We start from the raw sequence: 16,928 nt of genomic DNA, 5'->3' as shown, positions 1-16,928 counted from the left end.
CAGTGGAAAAGCCCCTGGGAAGGATGGCATTACCCTTGAAATAATCGAGTGCCAAGCCTGCTATACTTTCAGCTATCTACAAACTGCTTTGCCTGTGCTGGGATGAGGGAGCAGTACCACAGGACATGCGCGATGCCGATATCATCACCCTCTAAGAACAAGGGTGACCGGGGTGACTGCAATAACTACCGTGGAATCTCCCTGCTCAGCATAGTTGGGGAAAGTCTTCGCTCAAATCGCTTTAAACAGGCTCCAGAAGCTGGCTGAGCGTGTCTACCCTGAGGCACAGTGGGGCTTTCGAGCAGAGAGATCCACCATTGACATGTTGTTCTCCCTTCGCCAGCTACAGGAGAAATGCCGAGAACAACAGATGCCCCTCTGTTGCTTTCATTGATCTCACCAAAGCCTTTGACCTCGTCAGCAGACGTGGTCTCTTCAGACTACTAGAAAAGATTGGATGTCCACCAAAGCTACTAAGTATCATCTCGTTCCGTGATAATATGAAAGGCACAATTCAGCATAGCGGTGCCTCATCAGACCCCTTTGCTATCCTGAGTGGTGTGAAACATGGCAGTGTTCTCGCACCTACAGTGTTTGGGATCTTCTCCCTGCTGCTCTCACATGCGTTCAAGTCCTCGAAGGAATTTTCCTCCACACAAGATCAGGTGGCAGGTTGTTCAACCTTGCTCGTCTTAGAGCGAAGACCAAAGTACGGAAAGTCCTCATCAGGGAACTCCTCTTTGCTGACGATGCTGCATTAACATCTCTCACGGAAGAGTGTCTGCAGAGACTCATCGACAGGATTGCGGCTGCCTACAACGAATTTGGCCTAAACGTCAGCCCCAAGAAAACGAACATCATGGGACAGGACGTCAGAAATGCTCCATCCATCAATATCGGCGACCACGCTCTGGAAGTGGTTCAAGAGTTCACCTACCTAGGCTCAACTATCACCAGTAACCTGTCTCTCGATGCAGAAATCAACAAGTGCATGGGAAAGGCTTCCACTGCTATCTCCAGACTGGCCAAGAGAATGTGGGAAAATGGCACACTGACACGCAAGACAAAATTCCGCGTGTATCAAGCCTGTATCTTCAGTACCTTGCTCTGCGGCAGTGAGGCCTGGACAACATATGTCAGCCAAGAGCGACGTCTCAATTCATTCCATCTTCGCTGCCTCCAGAGAATCCTTGGCATCAGGTGGCAGGACCGTATCTTCAATGCAGAAGTCCTCAAGGCGGCCAACATCCCCAGCATATACACCCTACTGAGCCAGCGGTGCTTGAGATGGCTTGGCCACGTGAGCCGCATGGAAGATGGCAGGATCCCCAAGGACACATTGTACAGCGAGCTCGTCACTGGTATCAGACCCACTGGCCGTCCATGTCTCCGCTTTAAAGACGTCTGCAAACGCGACATGAAGTCCTGTGACATTGATCACAAGTCGTGGGAGTCAGTTGCCAGTGATCGCCTGAGCTGGCGGGCAGCCATAAAGGCGGGGTTAAAGTGTGGCGAGTCGAAGAGACTTAGCAGTTGGCAGGAAAAAAGACAGAAGCGCAAGGGGAGAGCCAACTGTGTAACAGCCCCGGCAACCAATTTTATCTGCAGCGCCTGTGGAAGAGTCTGTCACACTAGAATTGGCCTTTATAGCCACTCCAGGTGCTGCTTCACAAACCACTGACCACCTCCAGGCACTTACCCATTGTGTCTCAATGAGGCCAAAGAAGATGATTTGTAAGTAATTCTTTGAGGGACCATTGCGTAGCACCTTTTATAGATTCTGGCAAATTGATCAATTAAAACATGTTTCTGTTACTGTTCAGTACAGATTTGTTTGGCTTTTTTTGTTCTTGCTAGTACAGTGACTTGCACACTTAATTTTGCAGTGATGAATTGACGAGATCACTGGTTTTCCCCCCCTCTTTTTTTTATTTTGGTTGTTCCATATGAAATTTCAATGATTTTGTACTTCTGTGACTGCTTTTTGAACTGCAATGTGCAAAGTGGGAATCCACAATCTCCATTCTCATTCCCATTTCAGTGGCTTGGAGCAAATTATTGGGTTTTTGATGTGCAAGATCCAGTTTCCAATCTCTGCAAAATGATCTGATCTGGGAGACTGAGTGCTAGACTGTTAAATCCCAGGCCCATGTTGTGGAAATGATGGCTCCCATCAGAATGCTAGCCATTTGTCGGTAAACCTTTTAAAAAGAAGACTCCAGGTAAAGGTGACTGATCCTAATGGCTCAGCATTTCTTTAAACTCGCAAATTTTATAAAAATGCTGGCAGTGTAATTCCCTCTTTTTACGTGTTCCAGGTTCCCTTTTTGTGTATTGAACTGTAATAATACCCACAGAGACACCGAAGAAAGCTGTGCTCTAATCACATGACACTGCTTTTCTTTGTTTCTATAGGAGAGTAATAATTGGAAGACATGACTTTATTTGTACTCTGTCACTTCTTGGACTCATGAAAAACTGGGTCCTGGACAGTCTGAAGCATGGATTTAAGTTGCTTTTTTTTATATTTTTGTGTCAGAGTACCATGATTCACTTTGTGCTTTTTTTTTTTACAGCTTCATTCTAATCTTCCAGATGCAGTGTTGCAGCTTGTAGAGTATGTCAAGGAATTCCTTCTCTTTGTACATCAGAATTACCTATTTCCAGCTTTGGAATATATGAAAATGGTGATGAAACAATGGTGGAAACAGCTTGTTAATTCTTGCGAGTAAGTATCTCTGTTTTGTGTTTACTTAGTTCTTTTTATTTTCAAACTATTCAAATGCCAGCAGTCTGAAGCCTAAGTTTTCTTGGTAGTAAGGTGTCTACCTGACTTGCTGTTGCTTATATAGAGTGTACCTTAACTATTCTCTTGGGTACAGTGGGGATGTCCATATGGTAGATCTGAACACCTTGCACTTTGCTGATGCTACACAATATCTGTTATAGGATTGCACAACTGGGGTGCAACAATAGTACCCCACTGCAATCTGATCTTTCAGTACGTGCCCTTGGATGTGCTGCTTCAAATAAGGAATTCTTAGTGATTCGAGGGTAGATATGAATTGCTAGGTTGCTTTCTTTCACAAGCTGCATGTGAACATGGAGTCACAATCAAACTAATTCCATATACTTGGCTCGTCACATTTTTCCTCAAAACGTGGGAGGGGGAAAAATAAATCACGTGCCTTGTTCCTTCTGAAGGCTACCTTTTTAGCATCTCTTTTATTTAAAAACTGACCACGTGCATTTTTTTTTTTTTCAAAGTGATTCTTGACGCAGCCGACCGCTGATGTCATCAGACTGTGCTAAGATGCGCACATGCGCAAACGTGCTCCTGCTTTCTGCGCATGCGCTAAATTTCGCATTGCCAGGACTAGTTGGTGCATGTGCAGATGACGTCATTGTGTAATGTGGGGTAGTTGGGGTGGTGGGGAAAGCGGAGCGGAGGGTGAAAGTGGAGAGTGTGCGGCCGAAGACCTTGGCGGGTGTGCTGTCCTCCTTCGCCACCCCCACCCCCGCTCCCTCCGGCCGTTGTGTGCTGCCATGTGTTTACATTGCCTTTGTGTGATTATTTGAGCAGTGCCGTCTTTAGTCCTGGCAGCTGTCTGTGACGTTTTCAAGGCACAGGCTGCATTTGCGCATGTGCTAGTGGTTGCGTTGTCAGCAAATGCAGCCTTTTTTTTGTGCTTTTGGGTACAGACTAAGTTTTTAGACCTTGGCATCTCTGTTCTAAACTTGATTGCCTGTTTCTCCCCTAGTGTCTTGCAAATTGATTCACTGTTAGGCTTGTTATGGGATACATAGGATCATAGAATGGTTACTGCACCGATAATTGCTCAGATAATTGTCCAATTCTCTTTTGAAAGCCACAATTGAATCTGCCTCTTTCAGGCAGTGCATTCCAGATCCTAACACTTCGCTGCATAAAACGTTTACCCTCTGTCGCTTTTGCCAATCACCTTAAATCTCTGTTCTTTAGCTTTCGATCCTTTCACCAACAGGAACAGTTTCTCTCATCTACTCTGTCCAGACCCCTCATGATTTTGAACATCTCTATCAAATTTCATTATTTTCTCCAAGGAGATCAGTCCCAGCTTTTCTAATCTGTCCATGTAACTGAAGTTCCTCATCCCTGGAAGCATTCTCGTGAATCTTTTCTACACCCTCTCTAATGCCTTCACATCCTCAAAGTGTGGTGCCCAGAACTGGACACAATACTCCAGTTGACCGCTAACCAGTGTTTTATACAGGTTTATCGTAATTTCCTTGCTTTTGTATTCTGCCCCTACTTGTAAAGCCAGGATCCTGTATGCTTTATACACCTCTTTCTCGACCTGTTCTCCCATCGTCAGTGATTTGTACACTTATACCCCAGGTCCCTCTGCTCCTGTAATGCTCCCCCACCTTAGAACTGTACCCTTTATATTGCCCCTCCTTGTTCTTCCTACCAAAATGAATCACTTTACATTTCATCTGCTACTTGTCTGCCCATTCCACCAGCCTGTCCAAGTCCTCTTGAAGTTTATCACTATCCACCTCAGTTCACAATACTTCCAAGATTGTGTTGTCTGCAAATTTTGAAGTTGTGCCCTGTATGCCCCAGTTTAGGTCACTGATATATATCCGGAAATACATAGGGCGGCACAGTGGGGCAGTGCACTGCAGCCTCACAGCTCCAGCGACCCGGGTTCAGTTCTGGGTACTGTCTGTGCGGAGTTTGCAAGTTCTCCCTGTGACCACGTGGGTTTCCGCCGGGTGCTACGGTTTCCTCCAAGCCAATGACTTGCAGGTTGATAGGTTAATTGGCCATTGTAAATTGCCCCTAGTGTAGCTAGGTGGTATGAAATATGGGATTAATATAGGATTAGTATAAATGGATGGTTGCTGGTGGGCCGGAGGGCCTGTTTCAGTACTGTATCTCTAAATTAAATAAAAATAAAATTCTCTCTCTCGCCCTCGGGTCTGAGAGTTTAAAGTGGACATCATTCCTCAATGAATGTGACAATCTTGGCTAATGGGCTTTTTTTTAAGATCCAGAGTGACCCATCTGCCTTCAATACATATTTTTCATGGCTGGTGGCCTTTTAAAACCTATTTGAATTAATTTTGTTTTCAAACTTAACCCTACAACAATTCAATCCCACAATCCTTGCATGAAACTGATATGCCAAATATTTACTAATTCTTTTTGAAGGAGAAAAAAATTGCAGGATATAGGGAAAGAATGGAGGATTGGAACTAACTGGATTGCTCTTTGGAAGAGCCAGCGCAGACTCTTTGAACTGAATGGCAGCTTCCTGTGCTATTCCAAGATGGTCATATCCTTATGTGACACCCGCCATTAGCACACATTGGAAAATCATGCACTTTATCCATAAATATTTGCTTTGACCTCAATTGATAAGTTCTCCTCTTGTTTGGAACAATTACATCTTTTTCTATAATGGTTACTCTGTAGGGTTAAAGTGCCCAGTAATACTGAAACAAGGCCCTGTTCTATGTAAGCTAAATTAAAATCCGTAAAGATTACCTAACCTATAACATCAAATTGAATGGAAAAAGACACAAATTTAATCTCTGGGAGAAACATTAAGCTGCTAAATGAACATTGTGGTGAGAATGGTCTAATATTTCACTTTGTAGCTCTTCTTGAAATTCGAACTATTCAGCTTTGTGGTGCTCACACAAGTTCTGCCTCACCAATACCATATTAAGGTTCTCTTTCAAGTCCAGTCAGGTAGCTTGCTTGCTTGTTTGCTGTTCTCTAATGAATCAGAAATACTACTCCGATAGCAATAGGCAAGCGGTATTGCTGCCCCTATCACCAGTTTACATTGCTGCTAAATGACTGAAGGGGATTGTTACGACCAAGGTGGGAGTAATGCACTGTTAATTGAGTCCCACTGCTCCACAGGTCACAGCACATTAGTAAAGATTCCTACCCACTGGAAAAATAGCCAAATTAATCATCCCTAGAATAAAGCACGCCAAACCAGGTTTCTTTAAACAACAACAAAATTAACTATTAATAAACCAAGTTTAAAACTGAGGTGAATCTATATGTATGAAAAGATTTTATAACTCAATCTTCCTAACCCTCATGCACACATATGCATTCAAAAATCGGTTAACTGGGGGAAATGAAAATATTTAATTTTTTATGGCAGTTGCTCGAGAATAAAATAACTGGGTTGTTTCCGGATTGGTGAGGTGACCTAGAGTTGAATAGTCAGATGCCACTCAAAGTCGCCAGGTGAAATTAATGAACAGGCTGTGGTGGGCCGGCGTCCAAGGTAGTTTGTCTGCAGTAGGCGTCGCACAGATCTTTCAGCAACAGGTCTATTTAAATTTTAAAATAGCAGTCTGACAGTAGAAACTTTCTTGTGTTCAGCAACTTCCAATAAACAAAAATCAACAGGACTTTCTCTCAGCAAAGGAGCCATCTCCACAGAGCATAGCAATTACAGAATTCACTCGAGGCAGGGGTTCTTAACTGGAGGCAACAGCAATGTGCCACACCTGAAACACAGGCTTCCTTTCTCCAAAGCAGTGTTTCTCCAGAGTGCAGCAATTCCTGTTTGCTTTGGGTCTCTTCCTATCTTCAGGCATAAATAGCAACAAGAGGTTTAGCTCCCAAACATTAGATTTGCAGCTCCTTCAAAGTTATTTTGACTTCATGAAGAGATTAGAATTTTACTTGATACAGGAATTATTTTTCGAGAAAGAGTTATCTCAGGGCTGTATTCCTAGCCAGTTTCCATCAGTAACTCTTTGAGCTGCTCACAGCTCCCCTGGTCACTTTTCCACTGCAAAAATGAAACTGAAAGCCCCCAACAATCCAAATCACAAGACTGCTGTAAATCTTTCTGGTTGCTTGGAAACTGGTCTGGCAGTCTGCACCCTGCAAACACTAAGCCTCTGCAGTCATTTTTTGTCTTTTTTTTTCCAGATTTAAAAGCACAGAGACCTCCTGGTTTTTTTTTAAAAACCCTTATGACAGGATGCAGTGTCATGATTGCCTGTTTTTCTGTGGTGATGACCTGTTCATACGTCTTGCATTGCTAAATAGGTTGCATTGTTTTTTTTTGAATTGAGGAATAGCTGGTGCATCTACAGAGAAGTGAGTGGAGACCATGAGGTTTGTCGTGCAGAATTGCTGAGTGCAATGAAGTATTTTAAGTTTTTAAATAAAATTATCAGAATTTTTGTTTTCAGCTATAAACAGGTTGTGATGCTTTTAGAATACTGAACTTTAATTGGTGGTACTCCACTTAAATTTGTGATTACAGTTTGATTGGAATGACAATTAATCAGTCTGATGTGGTCTGAAAATCTGTATTTAATATGTTTATGCTACATCTTACCTGTTTGCCACAATTCAGGGGTGAAATCAGTTGGGACTGTATGAAGAATCATTTTGTGAACACCACACATTTAACATGGAGTTATCTACAGAACACTATGACAGCTGTCAAAAACTGGGCCGCCTCTATGATCTCCAATTACTAAATAGCAAGAAGCATATTTGCCATGCTATTTTGGGAGCAGCAATTGTCCAGTTGACCATTCTTAAGAGTTAACTATATATTCTCTGCTGTGGAGAGGATTGAGAATCGATTGAACTAAAAGTACAAACGCCACTTAATTCTTTGTTTTTGTTATAACAATTTTTACCTATCCAGTGCACGTATTTTGTACCCACTCTTTCCAAAGCTCTTAAAGATGTTAACTGTTGTCCTCTATATTGACTTTACACTTTCTTTCTGCACATTACAACATTGGATGATAAACTTAAAGCTGCAATGTTCAGAAATGTTTAATGTAATAACACAGCTGTTCATATCTTGCTGCAATAATTAGACTTAATTTAATCACTGTTTAATAAGATTACAGTATTTTAAAAACAATTCAATGTCCTACAAGCCAGCTATGCTCAAAATTTAATGCGACAACTTGTATATTTTTAAGTAACTGCAATATTAACAGCTGATGGCTAACTTGTGTAGTAGTCTTGCAGTGGTTTATGTTTCCAGTTACCATAGTAAAATAATGAGTTAAAGCCATTTGCAAGTACTGCATGCTGTTAAAGTTTTGTGTAAATATTTTGTGAATTCAGGTTTAGCTTTTTTAGTTAAACAGTACTTAATTTCTTTGGCTATAGCTACATTTAATATAGATTGCCAATCTTTTTTTGTGTCTGCCCACAATTTTTAAATTGGCGAACCAGTCTTCTAAGCAATGTACCATTCTAATTTCAGGTTGCTTCTATTTATGGACATTATAAATACTGATGCATTGCCTGAAATCACATTTTTGTATTGCCCTATCATCTGGTGGTAATTACATTACGTTAAGAATCCACCTTTGTTGAACATTAACATCAGAAATCATCCTGCTACTAAATGGCCTAAAGCTCCTGTTCTTCAATAGTAGTCAAACAATGAATGTACAACCAGCTTCATTTCAACCATGTCCATTTTAAAGGCATGACTCTGCTACACTACTACACTGCCATAATCTTCCTCAGTCTTGGCAGAGTTTTTTTTTTAAAGTGCTGTATGCAGTTTCTATCATGCTGTAATTGTATCAGTTACCAGTCCATAAATCCAGAGGTGATAAAATGGAGTTAAGATAATTGCCTGACTTAACTGCACATACCGAAAGAGCAAATTGTTAAATGACATTTTGTCAGTTATCTTACCAGTGAAGTTGCTGCTGTTATCCTATTCTAGCTTATCCCTTTTGTGTCCAATCTTTGGATAACAGTTAAGTTTTGTAATGCATTGACTTGCACATAGTACAGGACTTTACACCCAGAATCTCCAGTTTTTCTATAACCTTGCTTAATGAGACAATTCCTTTGTATGGCATTCAAATTCCTTCTGATTTAATACATGCTCAGGTCAAGTCAGTGTATTTGATCTGTGTGCCTGACAGTTCCTAAGATCATAGCTGTTGCATTACATCTGGAATACTGAAGACAATTTATATTAAAATAAACTTTTGCATCAAGAAAAGTTATATTGTGGCTCAGTTTTTAGATACAATTTGCCTGATGATCTTGGTTTTTGACTGGTAATGTGTTTATAAAAAAAAAAAAAATTATTTCAAGCATAACTGTAGGGTCTGCATGATTGGCTTAGTGGCATCATTACTTTAAATGGTAGAGTTCCAGACTCTTGGGTCTGCCCAATTCCTTGTATGTGAATGATTATCTTTATAGTTAAAAGGAATTCCTCTAACTGCCACTCTACGTTTTGAAGATTCCTTTTATAGGCAGTTGATTTTTTTTTTAAGGGAGTACCATCTTCATTAACCTAGCAATTTATTTTCAGTTACAAATGTAATACATTTATAAAGTAAATGCAATGCGCATCGGTACTTGACCTTATTAAAAAGACTTGCATTATTCTTTTAACCAATCTGAAGTTTGTCAAATGCTTTATGAATACATTTCATACTTTCAAAAGGAGACAGAAGTAATCAGGAGGTACTTGCAGAAGTATTTTTTGCTCCATTTGAGTATCATTTTTTCCATTAGTTTTGTCATTACCAACTAGCTTCAGAGTAGCAACTCCAACAAATGTCCTTCCAAATAAATGTTGCACATAAATTAATGGGAAAAGGGCAGGAGGACTATATTCGGTGACGACTGCATAAGTCTTTATGAAAATGTAGCCAACATTTGTACTGTTTAACTAATTTGGAATAGATATTTCAAAGTTTGAGTATGGTTTATAAGTGTAGCATATAAATACCTTTTAAATTAGCAGTTATATTAAGTTGTTTCCAGTCTTTGCCCTTTTTCTTAAAGCCCTTCTCCCTCATTCTTTCTTCATCTATCCAAAGTACTAAAAGCAAATTTATTTTTGTTGTCCTTGTTACAAGGTATAAAAGTTGTTTGGCACATCACTTGGCTCCACTTGTATTTGACAAATACTTGTTCTTTGCTTTTGAGGTGAAATGCTGTTACCTTGTTCATTGATTAATTTATTAAAGGGTAGTCTTAACCCAAGGAAATTCTATATGTACATATTAATTATGGGACCAAAGTGCTGATTGAGTTAGTGAACCTTATGCAGACTGGCCAAATAAATGTTAATTCTGCTGCAGGACATGTGTTGTCTCAATGTAAATTTCAATCAGGATTTTATTTCTGGTGGAAAAATAAAAATGGTATTTAATCAATATGTTTTGACTTATGCCACTGCAACTTTTCAATATTCCTTCATCGATGTAGAATTTTGCACAGCAGATTTGACTATAGGAAACTGTACTTCCCTGGGCATGATTTTAAATTGCCTTTAGACAGGTGGAAAAATTGCTGTCACTGGCTGACCAGCTAGTTGAGTTGTTACATAATGATAGATGCATCTAATTGTAGTTTGGTCTCTGCACAAATAGGATTATCTTCATTTTCAAGAGAATTTTTTTGCTAAGATTTTTATCACCCTACTTCCTACATGGTCCACACTGATCCATGTATTTCACAGCTTGATTCTAGTGACCTTTTTAGCTGTTCCTTCAAAGGAAATATTACAAAGACTGGAGACTGTAGTGAGTTGTCACTTCTGGCTTGTGAGGTAGTCTGCTGGGAATGAATTCCTGGTTGTTGACAGGAAATCAAAGGATAAATCCCCATTACATAGTTGGATCTGCTAAACTGAACATGTGACTGAGCCTTTCCTCTTGGTTGTAATTAAATCTTACTGTGCAAAAAAGGGTATTTCAAAGTTTATACTATTCATTCACTATTGAGGGAATGTCAATGAGTTCAAAAACAAACCTATTTCTTAAATGGTACTGGTAATGCTCATTGAGGCTATGAGAATCGAGCTTCAGTGGCCAATTTATATAGCATTCACAGGATTCATGGGCAGTACCTTTTTTATTAAGGGAATAAAATTTACTCAGCCACAAGCTGTAAGATCTGGGGTTTGCTTTAATTCTAAGACTTAAGTCAATTACAGTTACGGTCTTGGTTGGGAGAGCAGATCTAAAAGGGACATCCAGCTCAGACTAGTTACAAAATCATGTGGGTACGAGGGTGCTTTCACAAACCAAGTTTTCCACAATAAGCACAAAATCGTGATACTTGGCAAAAGGCAGTGATTAGCAGTTGCATTCACAAAGGAACACCAGTCCTCAACATCTGGTGAACTGTGGTGCCTTGTCTCCTTGATTGAAGTCTATTTTCTGTCGTCTTGATGCGTGCTTTTGGGGTCTTGCAAGTTCATTCTTTATACATCATTCCCAGCTTGGTTCTATGCCATATAAGGTAAAACCCTGTTTCTGTTCATCTGATTGGTCAGTCGTTATCTAACTGCCCTTCCATGATGGTAGTTCAAACCTTGTTTAGGTCATTGTCATTCGAGGCGGGGGGTCTCCAGATTCGTGTTGCCTTGCTGTGTATTCATCAATGATGACTCAAAATTGTGCGCTTGTCCTGTTTTACGGCTATTTGGTTAGACATGTTTACAATCTTTACTGGTTAAAAAGCTAGCCGTCTCCACATTCTAACAACTTTTAAATGAAGGATCTTTACGTGTTCTGAATTAGTCCTTTTTATCTCTTCTCGACATGTCATGACTTGTACAGAACCCTAGCTACCATTCAACTGAGCTTATCCATCATGCTTTGTGATAGTTAAAATTGTATTCTGTATTTAACAGATATACTTAAGGATATGACAACTAAGTTCTCACAGTACTACAATAAACTCAATCCTAAAAAGTGCTGGTGTGAAAGGTTGCATCATCAGAACAGATGTGACGGAGACAGAGAAACTGGGAGAATGGAATGGAGTGAGTCATTGGAGGAAGCAAGATGTGAGGAAGTGTAGTCGAGGTAGCTGTGTTGGTGCATTTACAGTAAGGTCGGAGACCTGAAACATTACCTCTACTTCCCTCCATGGATGCTGCCAGACTATATATTTTCAGCATTTTTTTGTCATTATTTAAGATTATTTCCAGTATCCACAGTACTTCCCTCTGTTTCCAGTCACTCAACCAACCTCATCCATGCTGCTACTGACCCTTTTTATTCCAAACGCCTTTTGGAAGTCCATGTACACATTAACTGCATTACCCCCTGGATTACCTGCTGGATTTCCTTAATTAATCCACATTTGTCCAAGTGACAGTTAATTTTGTCCTGGATTATCATTTCTAAAAGCTTTCCCACCACTGAGGTTATACTGACTGGTCTATAGTTGCTGAGTTTATCCTTACCCCTTTTTTGAATAAAGATGTAACATTTGCAATTCTCCAGTCCTCTGGTTCCAGCCCCATATCTCAGGAGGATTGGAACATGATGGCCAGTACCTCCACAATTTCCACCCTTGTTTCCCTCAGCATCCTCCAATGCATCTGATCTGGTCTTGTTAACTTACCAGTTTTGAGTAAGTACAGTCAGCCTTTCTAGCCTGTATCTTAAGTACAAAGGTTTGGCAGCATCTTTCTTGTTAAAGACAGATTCAAATGACTTATTTAGTACCTCAGTCATGCACTCTGCTTCCATGTGTATATCCCCTTTTTGATCCCTAATTGGCCCCACTCCTCTTGCTACGCTTTTACTGTTTATGTCCTTACAGAAGGCTTTTGGATTCCCTTTCAGCTGTCTGTCTCTTCACCCCTCTTACTGCTTCACTTTCCCTCCTGAATTTTTCATATTCAGCCTGGTTCTTGCTTGCATTATCAACCTGGCATCTGTTATAAGCACCTGTTTGCTGCTTCATATTCTTTATCTCTTTTATTATCCAGGAAGCTCTGGCTTTGGCTGCTTTCCTATTTCCCCCTGTGGGAATGTACCTCATCTGTACCTGAATCCCCTTTCCTTTCAAGGAAGCCCATTGTTCAATTACAAGCTTGCCAAGCTTTGATTCCAATTTACCTGGTGCAAGTGATGACATTATGACAGACAATTTTATCAAGGAGCCCTAGCAAAACTAGAGTCAATGTGAACCAGGAACACTCTCTGCTGGTTGGTGTTATACTTGGTACAAAGGAAGATGGTTGTGGTTGGAGGTCAATCATCTCAGTCCCAGGACATCACTGCAGAAATTCCTCAGGGTAGCGTCCTCGGCCCAAACATTTTCAGCTGCTTCATCAATGAGCTTCCCTCCATCATAAGGTTGGAAGTAGTGATGTTTGTTTGCTGATTGCACAATAAATGCTGGCATAGTCAGTGCTGCCCACATTCCCCGAACAAATAAATTGTTCTCAACCCATTGAAATTGGCCTTCCTCCAATTAAGTATTTTTTACTTTAGATTGCTGCTTGTGCTTTTCTTTAGATATTATGAACCTCATCATACTATGATCACTGTTCCCTAAATGTTCCCCACCTGACAGTTGATCCACTTGTCCCACTTCATTCCCCAGAACCAGATCTAGCAATGCCTCCTTCCTCATTGGGCCAGAAACCTTCTGATCAAGAAAATTCTCCTGAACACACTTCAGAAACTCTTTTCCCTCTGTCCTTTCTATTACTATCTCAAACTATATTAGGATAATTGAAGTCCCCATTATCACTTCTCTACAGTTATTGGGTCCCTCTGTAATTTCACTACTAATTTGCTCCTCTATATCTTTCCCAGTCGCTAACCGCCTATAGCATATACCCAGTAGTGTAATGACACCTCCTATTTAACCAAACACACTCTTTCTTTCATCCCTCCAGGGCATCCTTTCTCCTCAGCACTGTAATATTTTCTGTAATCAATACTGCCACCCATTCTCCTATCTTTCCTTAACACCTTGCATCTGGGAATATTTAGTACCCAGTCCTATCTTTTTTTGAAATAAAAACAAAATGCTGGAAATGAATCTGTAGAGGGAGAAACAGTTATTTCAGATTGAGGACCTTTCATCAGAAATGAGAAAAGTTAGAGATGTAATAGGTTTAAGCAAGTGAAAGTGGGGGAGGGTAGGAAAAAGAACAAAAGGGAAGGTCTGTGATGGAAGACAGGAAAGATTAAATGACAAAGTCTGATGCCAGGCAAAGGGACAAGCTGAAAAAAAATATTTTGAGGTGCAGATGGCAGAATCATGAAAAGCTGCTGTCTGAGAGCAAAAAAAAAACAAATCCAGCAAAAAAAAACACGAAATAGGGCAGAAGTTATAATCTGAAATTGTTGAAGTCCAGATGTTGAGGCCGAAGGCTGTGAAGTGCCAAACTGAGCTTTGTTGGAACACTGTCAGCAGCTGAGACAGAAAGGTCAGAGTGGGAGCGAGGTGCAGAATTAAAATGACAGGCGACCAGAAGCTCGCAAATAATTGCAAACGGAATGGAGGCGTTCCACAAAGCGTTCGCCCAGTCTGCGTTTGGTCTTCCCGATGTAGAGCAGAGCGCATCGTGAGCGTCGAATACAGTATATTAAATTGAAAGTACAAGTAAATTGCTATTTCACTGGAAGGAGTGTTTGGGGCCTTGGCCCGTGAGAAGGGAGGAAGCAAAAAGGCACCTGTGGCATCTCCTGCACTTCCATGGAATGATGCAGTGGGAAGGGGAGTGATTTATGAGTAGACCAGGGTGTTGTGGAGGGAACGATTCCTTCAGACTGTTGAAAGAGTTGGGGGAAGAGTGAAGATCTGTTTATTGCTAGCGTCATGGTCGAGGTGGCAGAAATGACAGAGGATGATCTATCGAATACAGAGGCTGGTGGGGTGGAAGGCGAGGACAAAGGAAACCCTATCATGGTTCTTGGAGGGAGGGGAAGGGATGAGAGAAGTGTGTGAAACAGAATGGATACAGTCAAGGGCCCAGTCAACCACCCTGGGAGAGACTTCTCAGTTGAAAAAGGAAGACCAGTTCGGAAGCACTGGTATGAAAGGTTGTATTGTCAGAACAGATGTGATGGAGACTAGGAGAATGGAATAGTCCTTACAAGAAGCAGGGTATGGGGAAGTGTAGTCAAGGTAGTTGTGGGAGTCATTGGGCTTATAGTGAATATTGGATGCTTGCCTATTCCCAGGAATGGAGACAGAGAAATTGAGGAAGAAGAGTCGGAGATGAACCATGTGAAGGCAAGAGAGGGGTGGCAATTATAAGCAGAGTTAATGAAATTTTCCAGATCAAGGTGAAAGAAGGAAAAATGTACCAGAAAAAGGAATGAGGAAGAGGGTGTGAGCAGGACTGTAACAAGGGCTGTTCCACATATTCCACAAAAAGGCAGGCACAGCGAGGATCCATGCAGATTCCCATAGCAACACTTTTTATTTGGAAGAAGTGAGTGGAGTTAAAGGAGGAGTTGGTCAGTGTGAGAACCGGTTAGCCAGGCAGAGGAGGGTGGTGGTTCAGGGGGACTGTTTGGCCCTCCATTCAAGGAAGAAGCGGAGAACCCTCAGACTGTCTTGGTTGAGGTGGGGTCTTCGTTATCGCCACAACATCACCAATCTTCCTGTCGCAGATGCATCTGTCCATGACAGTATTGGTAGGAGTGACCACCGCACAATCATTGCGGGACTTCATCTCCACCTTCACCTTGAGGATACTCTCCTTCGTGTTGTATGGCACTACCACTGTGCTAAATGGATTTCGAATAGATCAAGCAATGCAAAACTGGGCATCCATGAGGTGCTGTGGGCCATTAGCAGCATCAGAATTGTACTCGACCACAATCTGTGAAGTCATGGCCCGGCATATCCCCCACTCTACCGCTACCATCAAGCCAGGAGACCAACCTTGATTCATTGAAGAGTGCAGGAGGGTATGCCAGGAGCAGCACCAAGCATACCTCAAAATGAGGTGTCAACCTGGTGAAGCTACACCACAGGACTATCTGCATGCCAAACTGCATAAGCAGCATGCGATAGACAGAGCTAAGCAATCCCATGACCAATGGATGAGCTAGAAGCTCTGCAGTCCTGCCACATCCAGCCGTGAATGGTGGTGGACAATTAAGCAACTAACTGGAGGAGGTGGCTCCACAAATATCCCCATCCTCAATGATGGGGGAGCCCAGCACATCAGTACGAAAGAGAAGGCTGAAGCATTTGCGACAATCTTCAGCCAGAAGTGCCAGGTTGATGATCTATCTCGGCCTTCTCCTGAAGTCCCCAGCATCGCAGATACCAGACTTTCAGCCAACTCGATTCACTCCGCGTGATATCAAGAAATGACTGAAGGCACTGGATACTGCAAAGGCTATGGCCCCTGACAATATTCCGGCAATAGTGCTGAAGATCTGTGCTCCAGAACTTGCTGCGCCCCTAGCCAAGCTGTTCCAGTACAGCTACAATGCTGGCATCTACCCTGCAATGTGGAAAATTGCCCAGGTATGTCCTGTTGACAAAAAGCAGGACAAGTCCAACCCAGCCAATTACCGCCCCATCAGCCTACTCTCTATCATCAGTAAAGTGATAGAAGGTGTCATCAACAGTGCCATCTAGCGGCACTTGCTTAGCAATAACCTGCTCAGTGACGCTCAGTTTGGGTTCTGCTAGGGCCACTCAGCCTCTGACCTCATTACAGCCTTGGTTCAAACATGGACAAAAGAGCTGAACTCGAGAGGTGAGGTGAGAGTGACTGCCCTTGACATCAAGGCAGCATTTGACTGAGTATGGCATCAAGGAGCCCGAGCAAAACTGAGGTCAATGGGAATCGGGGAAAACCCTCTGGCTGGAATCATACCTAGCACAAAGGAAGATGGTTGTGGTTGTTGGAGATCAAACATCTGAGCTCCAGGACATCACTGCAGGAGTTCCTCAGGGTAGTGTCCTAGGCCCAACCATCTTCAGCTGCTTCATCAATGACCTTAATCATGAGGTCAGAAGTGGGGATGTTCGCTGATGATTGTGCAATGTTCAGCACCATTCGTGACTTCTCAGATACTGAAGCAGTCTGTGTAGAAATGCAGCAAGACGTGGACAATATCCAGGCTTGGGCTGATAAGTGGCAAGTAACATTCGCGGCACACAAGTGCCA

At 41.8% G+C, this 16,928-nt stretch overlaps 1 protein-coding gene across 1 annotated transcript in view; it reads left to right on the top strand.

Annotated features, from left to right (window-relative positions):
• Nucleotides 1-10,191, top strand: part of tmem214 (transmembrane protein 214) — an 84,119-nt gene extending 73,928 nt beyond the window's left edge. The window contains exons 16-17 of the mRNA XM_068023780.1: nucleotides 2,577-2,728; nucleotides 7,386-10,191. Of these exons, the coding sequence (XP_067879881.1) occupies nucleotides 2,577-2,728; nucleotides 7,386-7,512 (279 nt within the window). The 3' untranslated portion in view covers nucleotides 7,513-10,191. The remainder of the gene's footprint in view (nucleotides 1-2,576; nucleotides 2,729-7,385) is intronic.
• The last annotated feature ends 6,737 nt before the right edge of the window (nucleotides 10,192-16,928 follow it).

This window comes from Heterodontus francisci, chromosome 3 (assembly GCF_036365525.1).
Source record: "Heterodontus francisci isolate sHetFra1 chromosome 3, sHetFra1.hap1, whole genome shotgun sequence".
NCBI lineage: Eukaryota > Metazoa > Chordata > Chondrichthyes > Heterodontiformes > Heterodontidae > Heterodontus > Heterodontus francisci.
Note: the sequence above shows the minus strand (reverse complement) of the source record. Positions and strands in the feature narration are given on the sequence as shown.